This window comes from Pollicipes pollicipes, unplaced genomic scaffold (genome assembly GCF_011947565.3).
Source record: "Pollicipes pollicipes isolate AB1234 unplaced genomic scaffold, Ppol_2.1 Scaffold_3447;HRSCAF=4054_pilon_pilon_pilon, whole genome shotgun sequence".
NCBI classification, from domain to species: domain Eukaryota; kingdom Metazoa; phylum Arthropoda; class Thecostraca; order Pollicipedomorpha; family Pollicipedidae; genus Pollicipes; species Pollicipes pollicipes.
The window spans coordinates 42814080-42828601 of NW_023596297.1; the positions used below are offsets into that span (position 1 = coordinate 42814080).

Genomic DNA, 14522 nt, shown 5'->3' on the forward strand with positions numbered 1-14522 from the left:
CCAGGTCATGTCACTCACCGGGCGCGCCCAGGTCATGTCACTCACCGGGCGGGGGCCCGAGCCATATCACTCACCGGGCGGCGGCCAGACGGGCGCAGCCGGCGGCCACCAGCACGGAGAGGCCCATGGACGGCATGTACAGCACGCGCTCCGCCACCACGAAGCCAACCGGGAAGAAGAGGTTCGAAGCCGGCAGGAACGGCAGCGCCACCAGCGCCACACCCTGCAAACATAGAGCATGGCGCGTGACGACGGATGCTGAGGTGAGAGCGCGGCCAACACAGAGCTCAGGCCGTCAGTCAGCCGCCCGCCCCAGAGCTGACCTCTGCGGCACGCCCCTAGTGGGCGTAACGCGACGGGATCTATCCATCACATCGACAACAGCGTTCCTCCTTCAATGAGGGCCATGCATGGAGCAGAACCAAGCAATGCGCACGTTATATATATATATATATATCCAAAAAGCCCAAAGGTGCGCTGGGTGCCCGAAGAGCCCAGCGCAGAGGCGTGCCGGGCTCACCAGGCCACGCCACGGACCGGACGCCCAGGCGGCGCCAAAGGCCAGGTCTGCGGCCTTCGAACCCCACGCCGGCGGCTGCCGCTTACCACAGTGCCGCTAAGACCGGGCTGCTGCAGCCACTTACCACAGTGCCGCTAAGACAGGGCCTCTGCTGCCGCTTACCACAGTGCCGCTTTAACCGTTTACCAATGTGTATTTTTACCAACGTTTACCAATAATGAATAACCTATGCATGTCTATCCTGTCGCCAGAGCGGCCACGTAAGTGGCCGGACATTACACCCTTACACCGACGGCACCAAGGTCCCGGAAAGTCAAAGCAATACTCCTGTGCAGCTTCATGGCTCCCGAACACGTTCCCGCACCAGCAGGCACCCTCGGCACGGCACCAACAGACGGCCGTCCCCAGCGGCTCGTGCCTTTTCTCACCATGATGACCACATCCGAGACACGGTCGGCGACGCTGAGCGCGCGGCCTGCCAGCAGCGCCAGCGCTGCGTACGTGGCCAGCGTGGCCAGGTTGCGCGGGTCGCCGACAGACGTCAGCAGCGGCACGGTGCCCATGGTCCAGTCGCAGCAGAGCGGACCAGGTAGCAGCAGGAGGCCCGCGTTCAGGGCCAGCAAATAGTGGTATGTCAGCCATCGGGTGACCGAGTCGGCCACGGAGGCCGGGTTGTCGAACCTGCGGCACACGCCGGCTTCAGTGAGGCGCGGTCGAAGGTCGGCTCAGCTCAATACCAAGCATCGGAGTGACCAGCGTATACAGGCGAAAAACCGAGCCGATGGTTGTTGTTGATTGGAGTTTTAAGGCGCACCGACTACTGTGGTCACTTGGCGTCCGTGACAGCTAAATGACTAGCTATGTAGGTAAATGGCTAAAAAAATACGTATTAGTCAGAAATGAAAACGGCTGAGTGACAGGAAGGTAGTATTCAGGCAGGTGCACATAAAATGCACAACTTAACATGCGATACGAACGTGAGGGTATGCCCGATATATGGTGAGCTGTCACATAGTAAATCGAAGAGCGTCAGGGACAGCGCCGCCGGGCGAGAGTACATCAGACGCTCGAGGCGTAGGATGGGACGGCATACGAGCACATGTTCCACTGCAAGCGTGGCGTTGCAGTGGCGACACCGTGGTAGTTTGTCGCGACATAGTAGGTATCGATGTGTAGCATAAGCATGGCCAGGACACAGGATAAATTCCTCCCGTCTAGACTTTCGATAGGATGGCTGCCATTCCTGGACAATCGGCTAAATGCTTTTCAGTTTGCTGGTGTCCATCGCATCATATGTACTCTGCCATCCCCACGCAAAAAGGTAGAGATGGCCGAGTATAGGTCTGTAGCGGGTATTGGAAACGCTCTGCGACAAAGACGAAGAGTAGCATGCTTTGCGGCAGCGCCAGCCAGTTCATTTCCCGTAATGCCAACGTGGCTCGGAATCCGGCAACGTGCTATGGTCTTGCCAGCCCGGTAAAGGGTGTCGAGACGGAGTAAAATATCCTGTATAAGCGGACTGACCGACTAAAATGCCTTAACGCCGAAAGGGCACTTCCGAGTCCGACAAAATCACGTGCAGACTGTCTTCGTCCACCTCTATAAAGCAAAGCGCCTTAATGATGGCCACAAGCTCTGTATATACACGGACGCATGGGCTGACAGTGGAAGTGATCGCGTATCGGGGCCACACACAAAAGCGGAACCAACAACCATATTCGTTTTGGAACGGTCTGTATATTTAATTGTGAGCCCCCGATATGTTTCGATATGTTTCAGAGCTGTTGATCTGGCAACACACGAAATTATATTTTGCTTCCGAACCTTCGACAGAGGTCGACAGTTGACGATAGATAGATTTTGGCGATAGATCTTGTCCGGCTACGCCCGGACAAATAGTGTACTTTTCCAGTCATAGCAAAGGACAGGTGGTTTTCGGGCAAGCCAGCACTTTCTCCTGAGGGTGTCAGCACTTAGTCAGCACTCTCTTCTTACGTAGGTCACCCAAATTCGCCCTGGTTCGTGCGAGCTGTGCTGTGAAGCTTGCGATTCCAACAGTTTGTGAACCTGAATCGATCAGAATGAAATCCAATAGATCGGCGAAAATATGAAGAACACTTCCCATCTTTGTACCGATCTTTGCCAATCAAAGTCCAGGTGATGGAATTTGAAACCCGACATATAAAACACACCTGTCCCCTCATTTTCCGTTATCCCCGTTCTTCTATTTGCAAGCAACTGAATGACTACAGATATATAGTGTTTACTGCGCCGGGTAGCGGGTGGCAAATGCTTGGTCGGGTGTGCTACCAACAACACGCTTTCACTAACGGGGGAAGGAATTTCACTGTTATCTGTGGGTGGGCTTTGGCAGTCAGTCACTGGTGGAGATGATTTTCCCCCAGTTAACATGTCAAAATAGACCCTGCTGACCCTGGTGAGTACGGGCAGTTGGGCGCCCATCGCCCTGACCTTAGCTAAACCATCAGCAGAGGTGTCACTGACCTGGTGAACACCGGCAGCTGGGCGCCCATGACCCTGACCTTAGCTAAACCATCAGCAGAGGCGTCACTGACCTGGTGAACACCGGCAGCTGGGCGCCCATCGCCCTGACCTTAGCTAAACCATCAGCAGAGGTGTCACTGACCTTGTGAACACCGGCAGCTGGGCGCCCATGATCCTGACCCGGGCCACGAGCAGGCAGAGAGTGGTCAAGCCCAGTGCGGCCAGCCGGCGGGCAGTGGGGAAGAGCCACGCCGGAGGAGCCGACTTGCCTCGCAACAGACTGTGCAGCACCGGAGTCAGGCTGCTCAGCCGCAGCTGAAACACGTCACGGCCGACTTCGAACTGAGCAACAGGCCAGTTACCGCCGGCAGACTGACCCAGCTACAGCTGACAATGCATCATAGTGGACACTGGCAAAAGGGGAAATGGGGGAGCGATTCATGTGCTCCCAAATCACGAAGATAATTTGAGAGCACATGAACAGATTGAAGTTATATAAAAATACTTATAAATGAAAACAGAAGTAACATAAATGTGCAGATATTCGTTATATGGAGTCAGATTCGTTGATTTTCATTCAGGTGAAGCCGCTTAGGTCATAACGAACATCTCGCCGTGGCATGGATTACAACACGAATGGCTGGGACGGTGAACAGGGTGAAACATGTATGAAAATGCGTCCGAGACATGGTGGGGAAGGAGCAGTTTGCTACCATGCCCGCATAAAAAGACATGAAAAAGTGCAGTACTGCACACAATTGAGTAGGCACATTTTCCTTCAGCAAACAATATCCCAGTTATCGAGCGACAGCTGGAAACTTCCCAACACGTTCTCATAGAACGAAAATGTGCCTCAAGTTCAGTTGGCTCGCGCCAAAGCATGCTACGAAAAGACACAAACACCGCAATGTTCCCCGGGGGCCCATCCGAGGCGAAACGCTGTCCTCCCAACGAGCCAACGCCAACATCGGTGGGCAGGTGGGGGGCTAGGTGGGGGGCTAGCAGCAGACCCCGCGGCTCGGCACTACCGAGCGAACTGGGTCCAGACCCTGCGGCCCTGGCGCCACCGGGTGAGCTCGGTCCGAACACGCCGGCAGAGCCCCGCACCGCCGGCTGGACACCACCAGTCAGCGGACTAGCTGTGACTGGTACGGGATCATCACGAACGTCAGATAACAAGGTCATCACGTGACTTGCCACAATATGTATCGAATGCAGTAACTATACGTGCAGCGGTCGCCTGCTCGTATTTACCCGTGATGCGCTATACTGAACACGCTGTACGCTGAACACGCTGTGCGCTGAACACGCTGTACGCTGAACCGCATTACTCTGGCACGTTCACCAAATGAGGTGATTCAGGCATCCACGGCCCGCGTCAAACCCTTCCTTTCGGTGTTTGATGAAGCATCCACGGTCCGCGTCAACCCCTCCCTGGCGGTGTCTGTTGAAGCAACCGCTGCAATTTGGCTGGCCGTGACAAACATACAGTCAGCTAGGCCAATCATGCCACGATTTTTGAAAGCCCAGCCGAAGTCGGATAACAAATCATTACTTTTATACACAGGGACATACTGACGTGACCTTGACAGGGGCTGCCACAGAGACGGGCCTCAAATCTGCCCTTGGTTTGCCGACCGCAGGGATCGGAGCGGACCTGAGGCAGCTCATCTCGCTGCTTCAGCGCGCTCCCTCAGACTGTCCAGCCTCAGCGCGGCCCCTCAGAGTGGCTGGCTTCAGCGCGCTCCCTCAGAGTCCCCAGCCTCAGCGCGCTTCCTCAGAGTGCCCGGCCTCAGCGCGCTCCCTCAGTGCCCGGCTTCATCGCGCTCCCTCAGAGTGCCCAGCCTCAGCGCGATCCCTCAGTGACTAGCCTCAGCGCGCTCCCTCAGAGTGCCCAGCCTCAGCGCGATCCCTCAGAGTGCCCAGCCTCAGCGCGCTCCCTCAATGTGCCCAGCCTCAGCGCGATCCCTCAGAGTGCCCGGCCTCAGCGCGCTCCCTCAGTGCCCAGCCTCAGTGCGCTCCCTCAGAGTGCCCAGCCTCAGCGCGCTCCCTCAGAGTGGCCGGCTTCAGCGCGCTCCCTCAGAGTGCCCAGCCTCAGCGCGCTCCCTCAGAGTGGCCGGCCTCAGCGCGCTCCCTCAGAGTGCCCAGCCTCAGCGCGCTCCATCAGAGTGCCCGGCCTCAGCGCGCTCCATCAGAGTGGCCGGCTTCAGCGCGATCCTAGCGGACACCGCCGCCGTCATCCACCGGTTACGCGGTAGCAGACCCACCCGTCACGCTCGGCTGGCCCGGTTCGGTGGCATGGTCGCAGCATGGGGCCGACTTACCTTCCTCACAACAAATATCTCGTAAACGGCACAGACGCCGACGACAGTGATGCCCTGCTCCTTGCACAACATGGCGGCCGTGATGCACAAGATGGTCGCCGCCATCCACCGCCAGTCTGAGAACAATGACGATGATGATGATTGGGGTTTTAGGGCGCGTCGACTTCTAGGGTCATTTTGCGCCCATTCTGAGAACAACATGCAGACGTTACGAAGTGCGTACTCCAAATTAAGCCATTACGTGTCTGAGGCATATTTCTCACAAAACGCAGTCTTCGGCCGAATATCATCGGCAATCTAACTACTTTTACGGAGTGCGCACTCTCGTTGTTAAAATTTACTTAAGGTTCATTCCAAGAAGGCGAACGCTGCCCGAGACCGGATGGTGCATCTGGCTGCCCGTCCACCCCGAAAAGGGTTGCCCAATCAACACTGCCTATCGAGGGGAGGCCGTCAAGCAGCAGATTGCTGTACGAAATATCTGCGTTGTTTGCGATTCCATATGTCGTGGGATGCACATAGCTCACGCTATCCACAAGGGCTTTCAATCCCTCCTGAACACAAGCCTTAGCGATCGTAATGTATGGGCAGGTGCTTCGATACGTACGGTATTGCATTTCCACCTGATAAAAATTACACATGACAGGAGAAAATACATACGAAAGACATACACACATACATGACACACATACGCCAGACATACGCAAAATTTGGTCGCACACCAGCAGTCATATGAAAATGTGATCACATATCAGCAGCAATGAGAGGGCCAGGCGGATTCATTGCAAACAGACTGCTATCTGCCGCTGTTTCGCTCCCGACCAGGCCATCAGGGGTCCGGAGAGCATCTCTCGCCACACTCCTCGCCAGACACCACTGACTCCCGATCGAGGTACACACGGCCAAGCTATCAGGGGTCTGGAGAGCATCTCTCGCCACACTCCTCGCCAGACACCACTGACTCCCGATCGAGGTACACACGGCCAAGCTATCAGGGGTCCGGAGAGCATCTCTCGCCACACTCCTCGCCAGACACCACTGACTCCCGATCGAGGTACACACGGCCAGGCGGTCTGTTGCACTGGCAGCCATGGCTGGCATGAAAATACCAGAGAAGCGTAACGAAAGCAAGAATAAATGCGCACATTGGAGCTTTTTGATGGTACTGATGGCAAGGACGTCAACGCCAATACAAAGTACGTGCCCCCCCCCCCCCCCCAGACTTATGAAGAAACCTTCAGGGCCACACACTGCCAAGGGCGACAACGAGCGACAGCCAGCACGTGCCGCCAGCCCTGCGACATCCGATACGGCGGACACGGCCCGCGGTCACGTGCCCCTACTGGCCCCTGCTCCTGTGATCGTCTGTAACAGGGGCAGGGGCCAGCAGGGCCGGCCGTCACTGGTGCCGATCCGGAGGGCCGGCCGCCGGGCCAACCGACCCCTCACCTGTGATCTGATGCAGCCGCACCGAACGAGCGTACGCCAGGAAGGCGGCCAGGAAGAACACGGACGACAGCAGCTCGGCTCGGCCCACTACGCCCGTCACCTGACCAACATCTCTGACGTGTCACCAAACGCTGCAGATCATATCACGGGTTCCACCGGCGCTACGCTAAAATCATCATCAACATAATCATCATCCATCAAATCAACATCAGAGCGATGCTAAAAACTCCTACCGACAGAGTGCTACAACATTACTTCTTCTGCCAGTGCTTAAACCTGGTGAGTGCCTCGTGGCAAATATTTTGCTTTACAAACTTATGTCCGTCACTACTTCTGCTGCAAAACTATTAGTATGTACTTACTTGCACGACATGATTTCTACTGCAGACTTCTACCCGACATTGATGCTTCACCACAAAAGTTACATTTCAAAGACCCGGTCTTACGTCTACTGCAAAATCTTATAAGGAAATAAATGCTTACACGGGGCATTACTTCCATTGGAAAAACCAGTGCGTGGCGTTAACGCTAAACCACAAAGCTTATATAAAAAATGATACCAGTCATTACCTGTACGACAAAAACTCATGCAGCGCTCACCACTGCGCAGCATTACTTCAGCTACCAAAACTTAAGCGTGATATTAGGGCCACAGGGCAACATTTGTGATTCAAATGCTTACACCCGTCATTCTTTCTGCTGCCAAAATGTACACGTTCCCCATTTATACGGGACGTTGCTTACCCTACAATATTCACTGAACGAAACGGAACGGCACGGCACGGCACGGCACGGCACGGCACAGCACGGCACGACACGGGATACAACAAAACCAAATGTAACGAAACTGAACCGAACGGAAAGACGTGGGGAGGACCAGCTGGGCTGGGCAAGGTAGGGGTAGAGGAAATCACGGGACAGGGTAGGCAAGATGATAGATTGGAGCACGGCAGAACGAGATGTGTCTCAAGACAAAGCAGTACAAGACCGGTCTTGTCTTGTTTTTCCCTCTGGCTTTTCACCAGTCATGTCTGACCTACCCCTTTGTGCCCATTCCCCATGTAGTCTGCTCCCCGTGTTCTATGCCATGCCATTTCCTCCAACCTGCATGGTCCCTTGTCGTATGCCATCCCCTGCCCTGCGTTGTCCTCGGTTCCGCTCTGTAATCCACTCTGCCCTGTTCTGTCCTGCCCGGTCATCGGTCCTGCCCTGCAGATGTCCTGCACGGTCATCGGTCCCGCCCTGTCGATATCCTGCCCGGTCATCGGTCCCGCCCTGTCGATATCCTGCCCGGTCATCGGTCCCGCCCTGTCGATATCCTGCACGGTCATCGGTCCTGCCCTGTCGATATCCTGCCCGGTCATCGGTCCTGCCCTGTCGATATCCTGCCCGGTCATCGGTCCTGTCCTGTCGATATCCTGCACGGTCATCGGTCCTACCCTGTCGATATCCTGCCCGGTCATCGGTCCCGCCCTGTCGATATCCTGCCCGGTCATCGGTCCCGCCCTGTCGATATCCTGCCCGGTCATCGGTCCTGCCCTGTAGATGTCCTGCCCGGCCATCGGTCCTGCCCAGGAGAGACCCAGGAGATCCAGGAGATCATATCGAGGTGTCGAAGTCAACCAATGCGTCGCATGCACCGAGGCCCGGCAGCGTTCCAGCGGCGACGAGACCAACCACCCACTCCTGCCACCTGGCGGGCCAACGCGCGCGACACCGAACGAGGCGCGGATGTGCCCTTGTCGCAACGGTTTGGCATGAAATGGAAGATCGTTATTACACGGTCACGCAATCTGACTCATTAACAAATGTCAGCCAACACTAGCGTGTCAAAACACCTACCACCCACGAACCTTGTTAGCATGTCCTTGCTGAAAGGTGCACAGCGACTGTGGCAGCAATGGGTGCGAAATGCAACTGATGCATTCGCTGCATGCAACTGATGCATTCGACAAAGCCGATATGTGCTGAGCCATGCGAACACGGATAAGGTGAAGTCTTCTCAGCTAACGCGTCATTTGTCCTGAGGCCAACATTGCGTATGATTAACCAGTTTCCATACCGCATTCTAACTTTCAGGAGAGATGGAGCTGGAGCGAGCAATCATAGCTTGCCAATATCCCACATGATGGACCTGGAGCGAGCAAATATCGCTCGTCAATATTTCTCACAGATGGACATGGGTCACCTCATGTGACGGCCGCCGGGCAGAAGCCATGAAGTAGGGCCATGGGACACGGGTGGTGGCCGCAGCAGGAAAACTAGCGCACATACCACATCCCCATTATCGCCGACCATATCCGTAGCACTATATCCAGCTCCAGTCTCAGAAGACGCCGGAGACTTCTCGGCCATGCTTCTGACACTTCAGCAACAGATTACTGCGTCCACCCGCTCGCTGATTACAAGCCTGGCCGCGAGCCAGTCACAATAATGACGCGTTGGAGAACGACGCTGATGAGAACAACGCGTTCTGATACGCGCACGACCGTGGAGACGGCGGGTCAACACCAGGCAACACGCTGATGAAGCCCGTGCCGACCCGGCCGGGCGGAGGTGGGACAACACCAGGCCACCCGCTGGTGAGGCCTGCGCCGACCCGGCCGGACACGGGTCGGTGCGGCACCCACCGAGGCGGAGGTGGGTCAACGCCAGGCCACCCGCTGGTGAAGCCTGCGCCGACCCGGCCGGACGCGGGTCGGTGCGGCACCCACCGAGGCGGAGGTGGGTCAACGCCACGTTGCCCGGTGGTGAGGCTCGCGCAGAGCCAGCCGGCGGCAGCGGTGCTGGGGACAGCATGGCGGGCCAGGCGGTAGCGGTGCTGGGGACAGCGCGCCGGCGGCCGCCCGCGCCGGATGTGTGCGCTGCTGGTTATAACGCGCGGCGGTCGGTAAACGGCAACCGAGTGACAGCAAAGGCCCGACAAAGGAAAACCAGCCAGCCTGTCTCGAATGACACTGCAGGAGCGGAAAAAGCAACACAGAACAAATACGGCAAAACGATAATAGCACACAGCCCAGGAGAGACCATTTTATTACAGGTGTGCTGCCTCGCACGCTCATCTATAGGAAGGCTCTACAGAGCCTCCATCTGCACACGGCGGACGGTGTTGGCTGAACACACAACAGCCGCCACCTCACGCCGCCAGGAGGGGCGCGGCTGCCAGTGGGCGGACCATTTCCCGGTTCGCGCCGTCGAGCCGTCCCAGCCAGCCGCCCGCCCGACCGGCCACAGACAGGCCCCCCCCCCCCCCCCCCTCATTGGTCACAATTATCACCGCGCCTAGCCATTCGGCGCTAGCGGCGTCAAATATAGCGCGGCCAGCGGCGCAGTTCGCGGTCAATATGTCTGCACGCCGCGGGGGGGGGGGGGGGAGAGGGCATGCTGGAGGCAGCATATCACAGGCTGGGCCAGGGAGGGTCGATCGGAGATGCGCCTGCCTCGCCGGCTACCCGGGTCCTGAACGTCGGCAAGACAATGTTCAGGGGTCAGCACAGGCGCCCAGGAGACCAGGCGACCAGGAACGCTGTCCAACCACGCGTGGCTCGCCTGGGCAGCACCACGAGCAAAGAAAGTCACGATGTTATACAAATACCGGGCAAAATTATAACATGCCGGGAACTGGCAGAGCCAGCAAGGTCGCCAGACGCCGGCGCAAGGCTAGGGTCCGGTGGAGTCCGGCGACACCCGGGCCGCTCCTCCGCGGCAGCACTCACCGCTTCCGTGTGGATAGGGTGCACGGCGAACAACAGCGCCGCCAGGAAGCTACCCAGCTCCGGCAGGAACATGACGCACACCCTGAACGGAGACAAACGCGTCAGGCCACCGCCGCTGTCAAAAGAGACGTTAATACGCCTCCCTTCCATCAGTGACCATCAACGAGGTAGGGAGGAGATGCAACTACACTTGCTCACTAACACAGGAGAGTTTAACACAGTTTTAACAGCTTGTTCACATTTAACACAGTTTTTCCACGCTGGATCCGGCTGGGAGGAGCTGAAGTCGGCTGCAGCAAAGGTCAACAACTGCCAGTGAAATCGGCACCCGTGAGCAGAATGCATTTAGCGGCAGCGGCCAGAGGAACTCAGGAGAAGGAGCTGTGAATGAGAGGGAACGCATGGCGATCAGCCACAACTGTACATCCTGCCAGCATTTGGACGCACTGTTGTGACGACGCGCCTGCGGATCACGATTGCAGATGCACCTCCTCGCGCAGACGTCGACCTCTCGTCACACGCTGCGTCACACGGAGGCCGACGCCGCCCGAGTGTCCGCGAGGAGGGTCGCGCCGCCGCGTGCTGCGCCGGCTCGGCCTGACGACGGCCTAAGCTCAGGCGCTGCTCAGCCACGGCCACGCTAATGAGCGGCGGACGGCGAGATGTCGCGCGCGGCGTGGCAGCGGCCGGCCGGAGGGCGGAGTGTCCGCCTCAGGGTATCATGGGAGGGATCAGGGGGATCAGAGGGAATCAGGTTGGACAGTTCTAGCGGGGTCCGGGAGCTGGCTAACGGGCGGCAGTGCAGCAGGCGTCGCCTCCGTCGCACACACCTTTCAGAAAGACACAGTTTGAGAACGGAAAAGCGCGTGACCGGCCGCCGGCACGTCCGCATGTGCGTGGCCCGGCTCATGACGGGTCATCCTGCATCAGTCTCAGGGACTCGCTGAAGGTGCCACCTCCCGGCGGCCCTCGCCCGGTGACAGCGGCCGGCGCGGGCCCCTCCAGGGCACTATGTGCCGACGTGGCACTATGTCCCCACCAGGCCGCACCACCTCCACACCACACAGCTGCCGACGACCTGCAGGACAGGACGCAGACGACGGAGGACCAATGGCTCACCCACCTGAAGAAGAGGACGCAGACAAGTGCGTGCAGAGCCACGTTGACCAGGTGGTAGCCCATTGGCTGCAGCTGGTGCAGGTAGTAGTTCCAGCGGAAGGTCAGCACGCACAGCGGCCGGTACGACTTGTGTGACTGTTCCTGAAACAGCAGCGGAGGCGCCACTTGATGAAGGTGGCAGGCTGCGATACAACAGCAGCCGAGACGGCACTCGACGAAGGAGGCAGGCTGCGTGACTGCGCTCCCAGGGCGTGTCAATGCGCGTCCCCAGTTCGAGCGGTGCGGCTCCGTGCGCTCAAGAAAACCAATCTCATTTGGTACATTTGGTTATATCTTGCTTTGCTGAGCGAAGACAGTGCGGTAGTCCTCTGTCTCTGGGCATGACCATCTGTCCCAAATGATAAAAGTCCAAGCTTATACAGAGCATGCTTCACACGGACCTGTTGGCAGTAAAACAATGCTCATCGCGATCCAGCGCTTGTGCACACCGTCGCCCGACTTTGGTTTGATTTGGCGAAACCTACAAAAATACATGCAATATACGATATACTATTCAATGATTTGAGTTATACAGCTCGTTTACTCTGCATATCCGGGTTGGCGCGGACGGTCCGGTACCGCGACGACAGCGCTGAGAGGCGCCCACCCGAGACGGCATCAGTGTGACCGGCCGCTGCCGCGCCGCCGTCTGAGAGGCGCGCACCCGAGGCGGCACCACTGTGACCGGCCGCTGCCGCGCCGCCGTCTGAAAGGCGCCCATCCGAGGCGGCACCAGTGTGACCGGCCGCTGCCGCGCCGCCGTCTGAGAGGCGCCCACCCGAGACGACACCACTGTGACCGGCCGCTGCCGCGCCGCCGTCTGAGAGGCGCGCACCCGAGGCGGCACCACTGTGACCGGCCGCTGCCGCGCCGCCGTCTGAAAGGCGCCCATCCGAGGCGGCACCAGTGCGACCGGCCGCTGCCGCGCCGCCGTCTGAAAGGCGCCCATCCGAGGCGGCACCAGTGTGACCGGCCGCTGCCGCGCCGCCGTCTGAGAGGCGCCCATCCGAGACGGCACCACTGTGACCGGCCGCTGCCGCACCGCCGTCTAAGAGGCGCCCACCCGAGACGACACCACTGTGACCGGCCGCTGCCGCGCCGCCGTCTGAGAGGCGCCCACCCGAGACGACACCACTGTGACCGGCCGCTGCCGCGCCGCCGTCTAAGAGGCGCCCACCCGAGACGGCACCAGCGTGACCGGCCGCTGCCGCACCGTCGTCTGAGAGGCGCCCACCCGAGGCGGCACCAGTGTGACCGGCCGCTGCCGCGCCGCCGTCTAAGAGGCGCCCACCCGAGGCGGCACCAGTGTGACCGGCCGCTGCCACGCCACATGCTGATACAGGGGCGCTGTGGGCTTTGAAGAGTTTTCCAGCAGTGGGCGGGTCTCTCGGCTGTGTTGCCGGGCCATGGGTTTAGGGCCGTGATAGCGCGGGAGTCGCGCTTGTGTACCGCACCGTAATGTGGAGTGTATGGCGCGATAAGCTTGGACCTATGAGAACTGGTCCGAAGCAGGGCATTCCAGTAACGCAGCCTTGGGGCTCATCGGCGTACCGAAGCTTAACCATAGGCGCAACAGACGTGACCGATGTGCATACGACGGGAATGCACAAATGCTAGCCAAAACACGCGGGCTTAGCACATACCGTCAGATGGCATTCTCACGTAGCACTGGCACAACGACCAGCCCATATCACTCGCTGGATCATACGCGCTAGATAGGCGTGCACAAGGTGTGTGCCAATGTCACTCGAATCTTCACTGCAGTCCAGCAGCGCAATGTCCAGCACAGCGGCGCACGCTGAAACAGCAAAAGAAAAGAAAAAAAATCGCTTCGCGCGTGCTGACGGTGGTCCACAGTCCACACCGACCCGCGCCCCCGCACCAGCCTACCTTTCATCTGCACATCCCGCGCCGACCCCCCGTACCAGCGCCGACCCCCTGTATCCTTCTTCTCTGCTCACCGCGTACCTATGCCGCGCCGGTCGGTGACCGCCGCGATGTACCAGCCTCCTCTCTCCTGCACACCGCATACCTACGCCGCGCTGATCGGTGACCGCCGCGATGTACCTCCTCTCCTCTGCAAACCGCATACCTATGCCACACCGGTCGGTGACCGTCGCAATGTACCAGCCTCCTCTCTCCTGCACACCGCATACCTATGCCGCACCGGTCGGTGACCGCCGCGATGTACCAGCCTCCTCTCTCCTGCACACCGCATGCCTACGCCGCGCCGATCGGTGACCGCCGCAATGTACCAGCCTCCTCTCCTCTGCACACCGCATACCTATGCCGCGCCGGTCGCCACAATGTCAGCTGCCACCCGACACGGCAGCCATAATGAAACGGACTGCCGGCGTCCATAAATTATGACCGCGGAGAGGGCGGGCGCCGGCGCCGCACCCGGACCGCTGGGCGGTGAAATAAACCCTGTGCAGCCGGGCGACCGGGGCGGCGTCCGCTGGTGTCTCCAGTCGCAGAAATCCAGTCGGGGTCGCACACCAGCGCGCTAGCGAGCAGCCAGAGAGAGCGCCGTCAAATGGCGAGAGAATAGTGCCTGGCTGCGGCAGCAACGGCCTTCGGCTCTCACGTGGGAGGCCCGAGTTCGAAACCCGGTTGCACCATTGTTTCTGAGCACTACTATGGTCACTGTGACCACTGCCGCTCCATAAAAGGGTGCACGACGACGCGCGTGGCGTTACTTTCTCAACAACAACAACAACAACAAAAAAACAGGGAGGCGGCCGGAGTTCGACGAAGACAACAGGACTCTCTTAGCGCGGACCGCCTATCGCGACAAACCTCAGGACTCCACCAGCGGGTATCACCTCTTGGAACAGAGAATAACTGGAC

The 14522-nt window shown here is 58.7% G+C and overlaps 1 protein-coding gene across 5 annotated transcripts in view; it reads right to left on the minus strand.

The window, feature by feature from the left end:
* LOC119092078 (protein O-mannosyl-transferase Tmtc3) overlaps positions 1-14522 on the minus strand; it is a 75768-nt gene that overhangs the window by 9908 nt on the left and 51338 nt on the right. For all 5 annotated transcript variants that reach the window (XM_037215048.1, XM_037215047.1, XM_037215049.1 and 2 more), the window contains 7 exons: positions 11638-11774; positions 10515-10596; positions 6799-6898; positions 5350-5465; positions 3168-3340; positions 949-1201; positions 75-223 (listed from right to left, as the gene is read on the minus strand). In XM_037215048.1, coding sequence (XP_037070943.1) covers positions 75-223; positions 949-1201; positions 3168-3340; positions 5350-5465; positions 6799-6898; positions 10515-10596; positions 11638-11774 — 1010 coding nt within the window. The remainder of the gene's footprint in view (positions 1-74; positions 224-948; positions 1202-3167; positions 3341-5349; positions 5466-6798; positions 6899-10514; positions 10597-11637; positions 11775-14522) is intronic.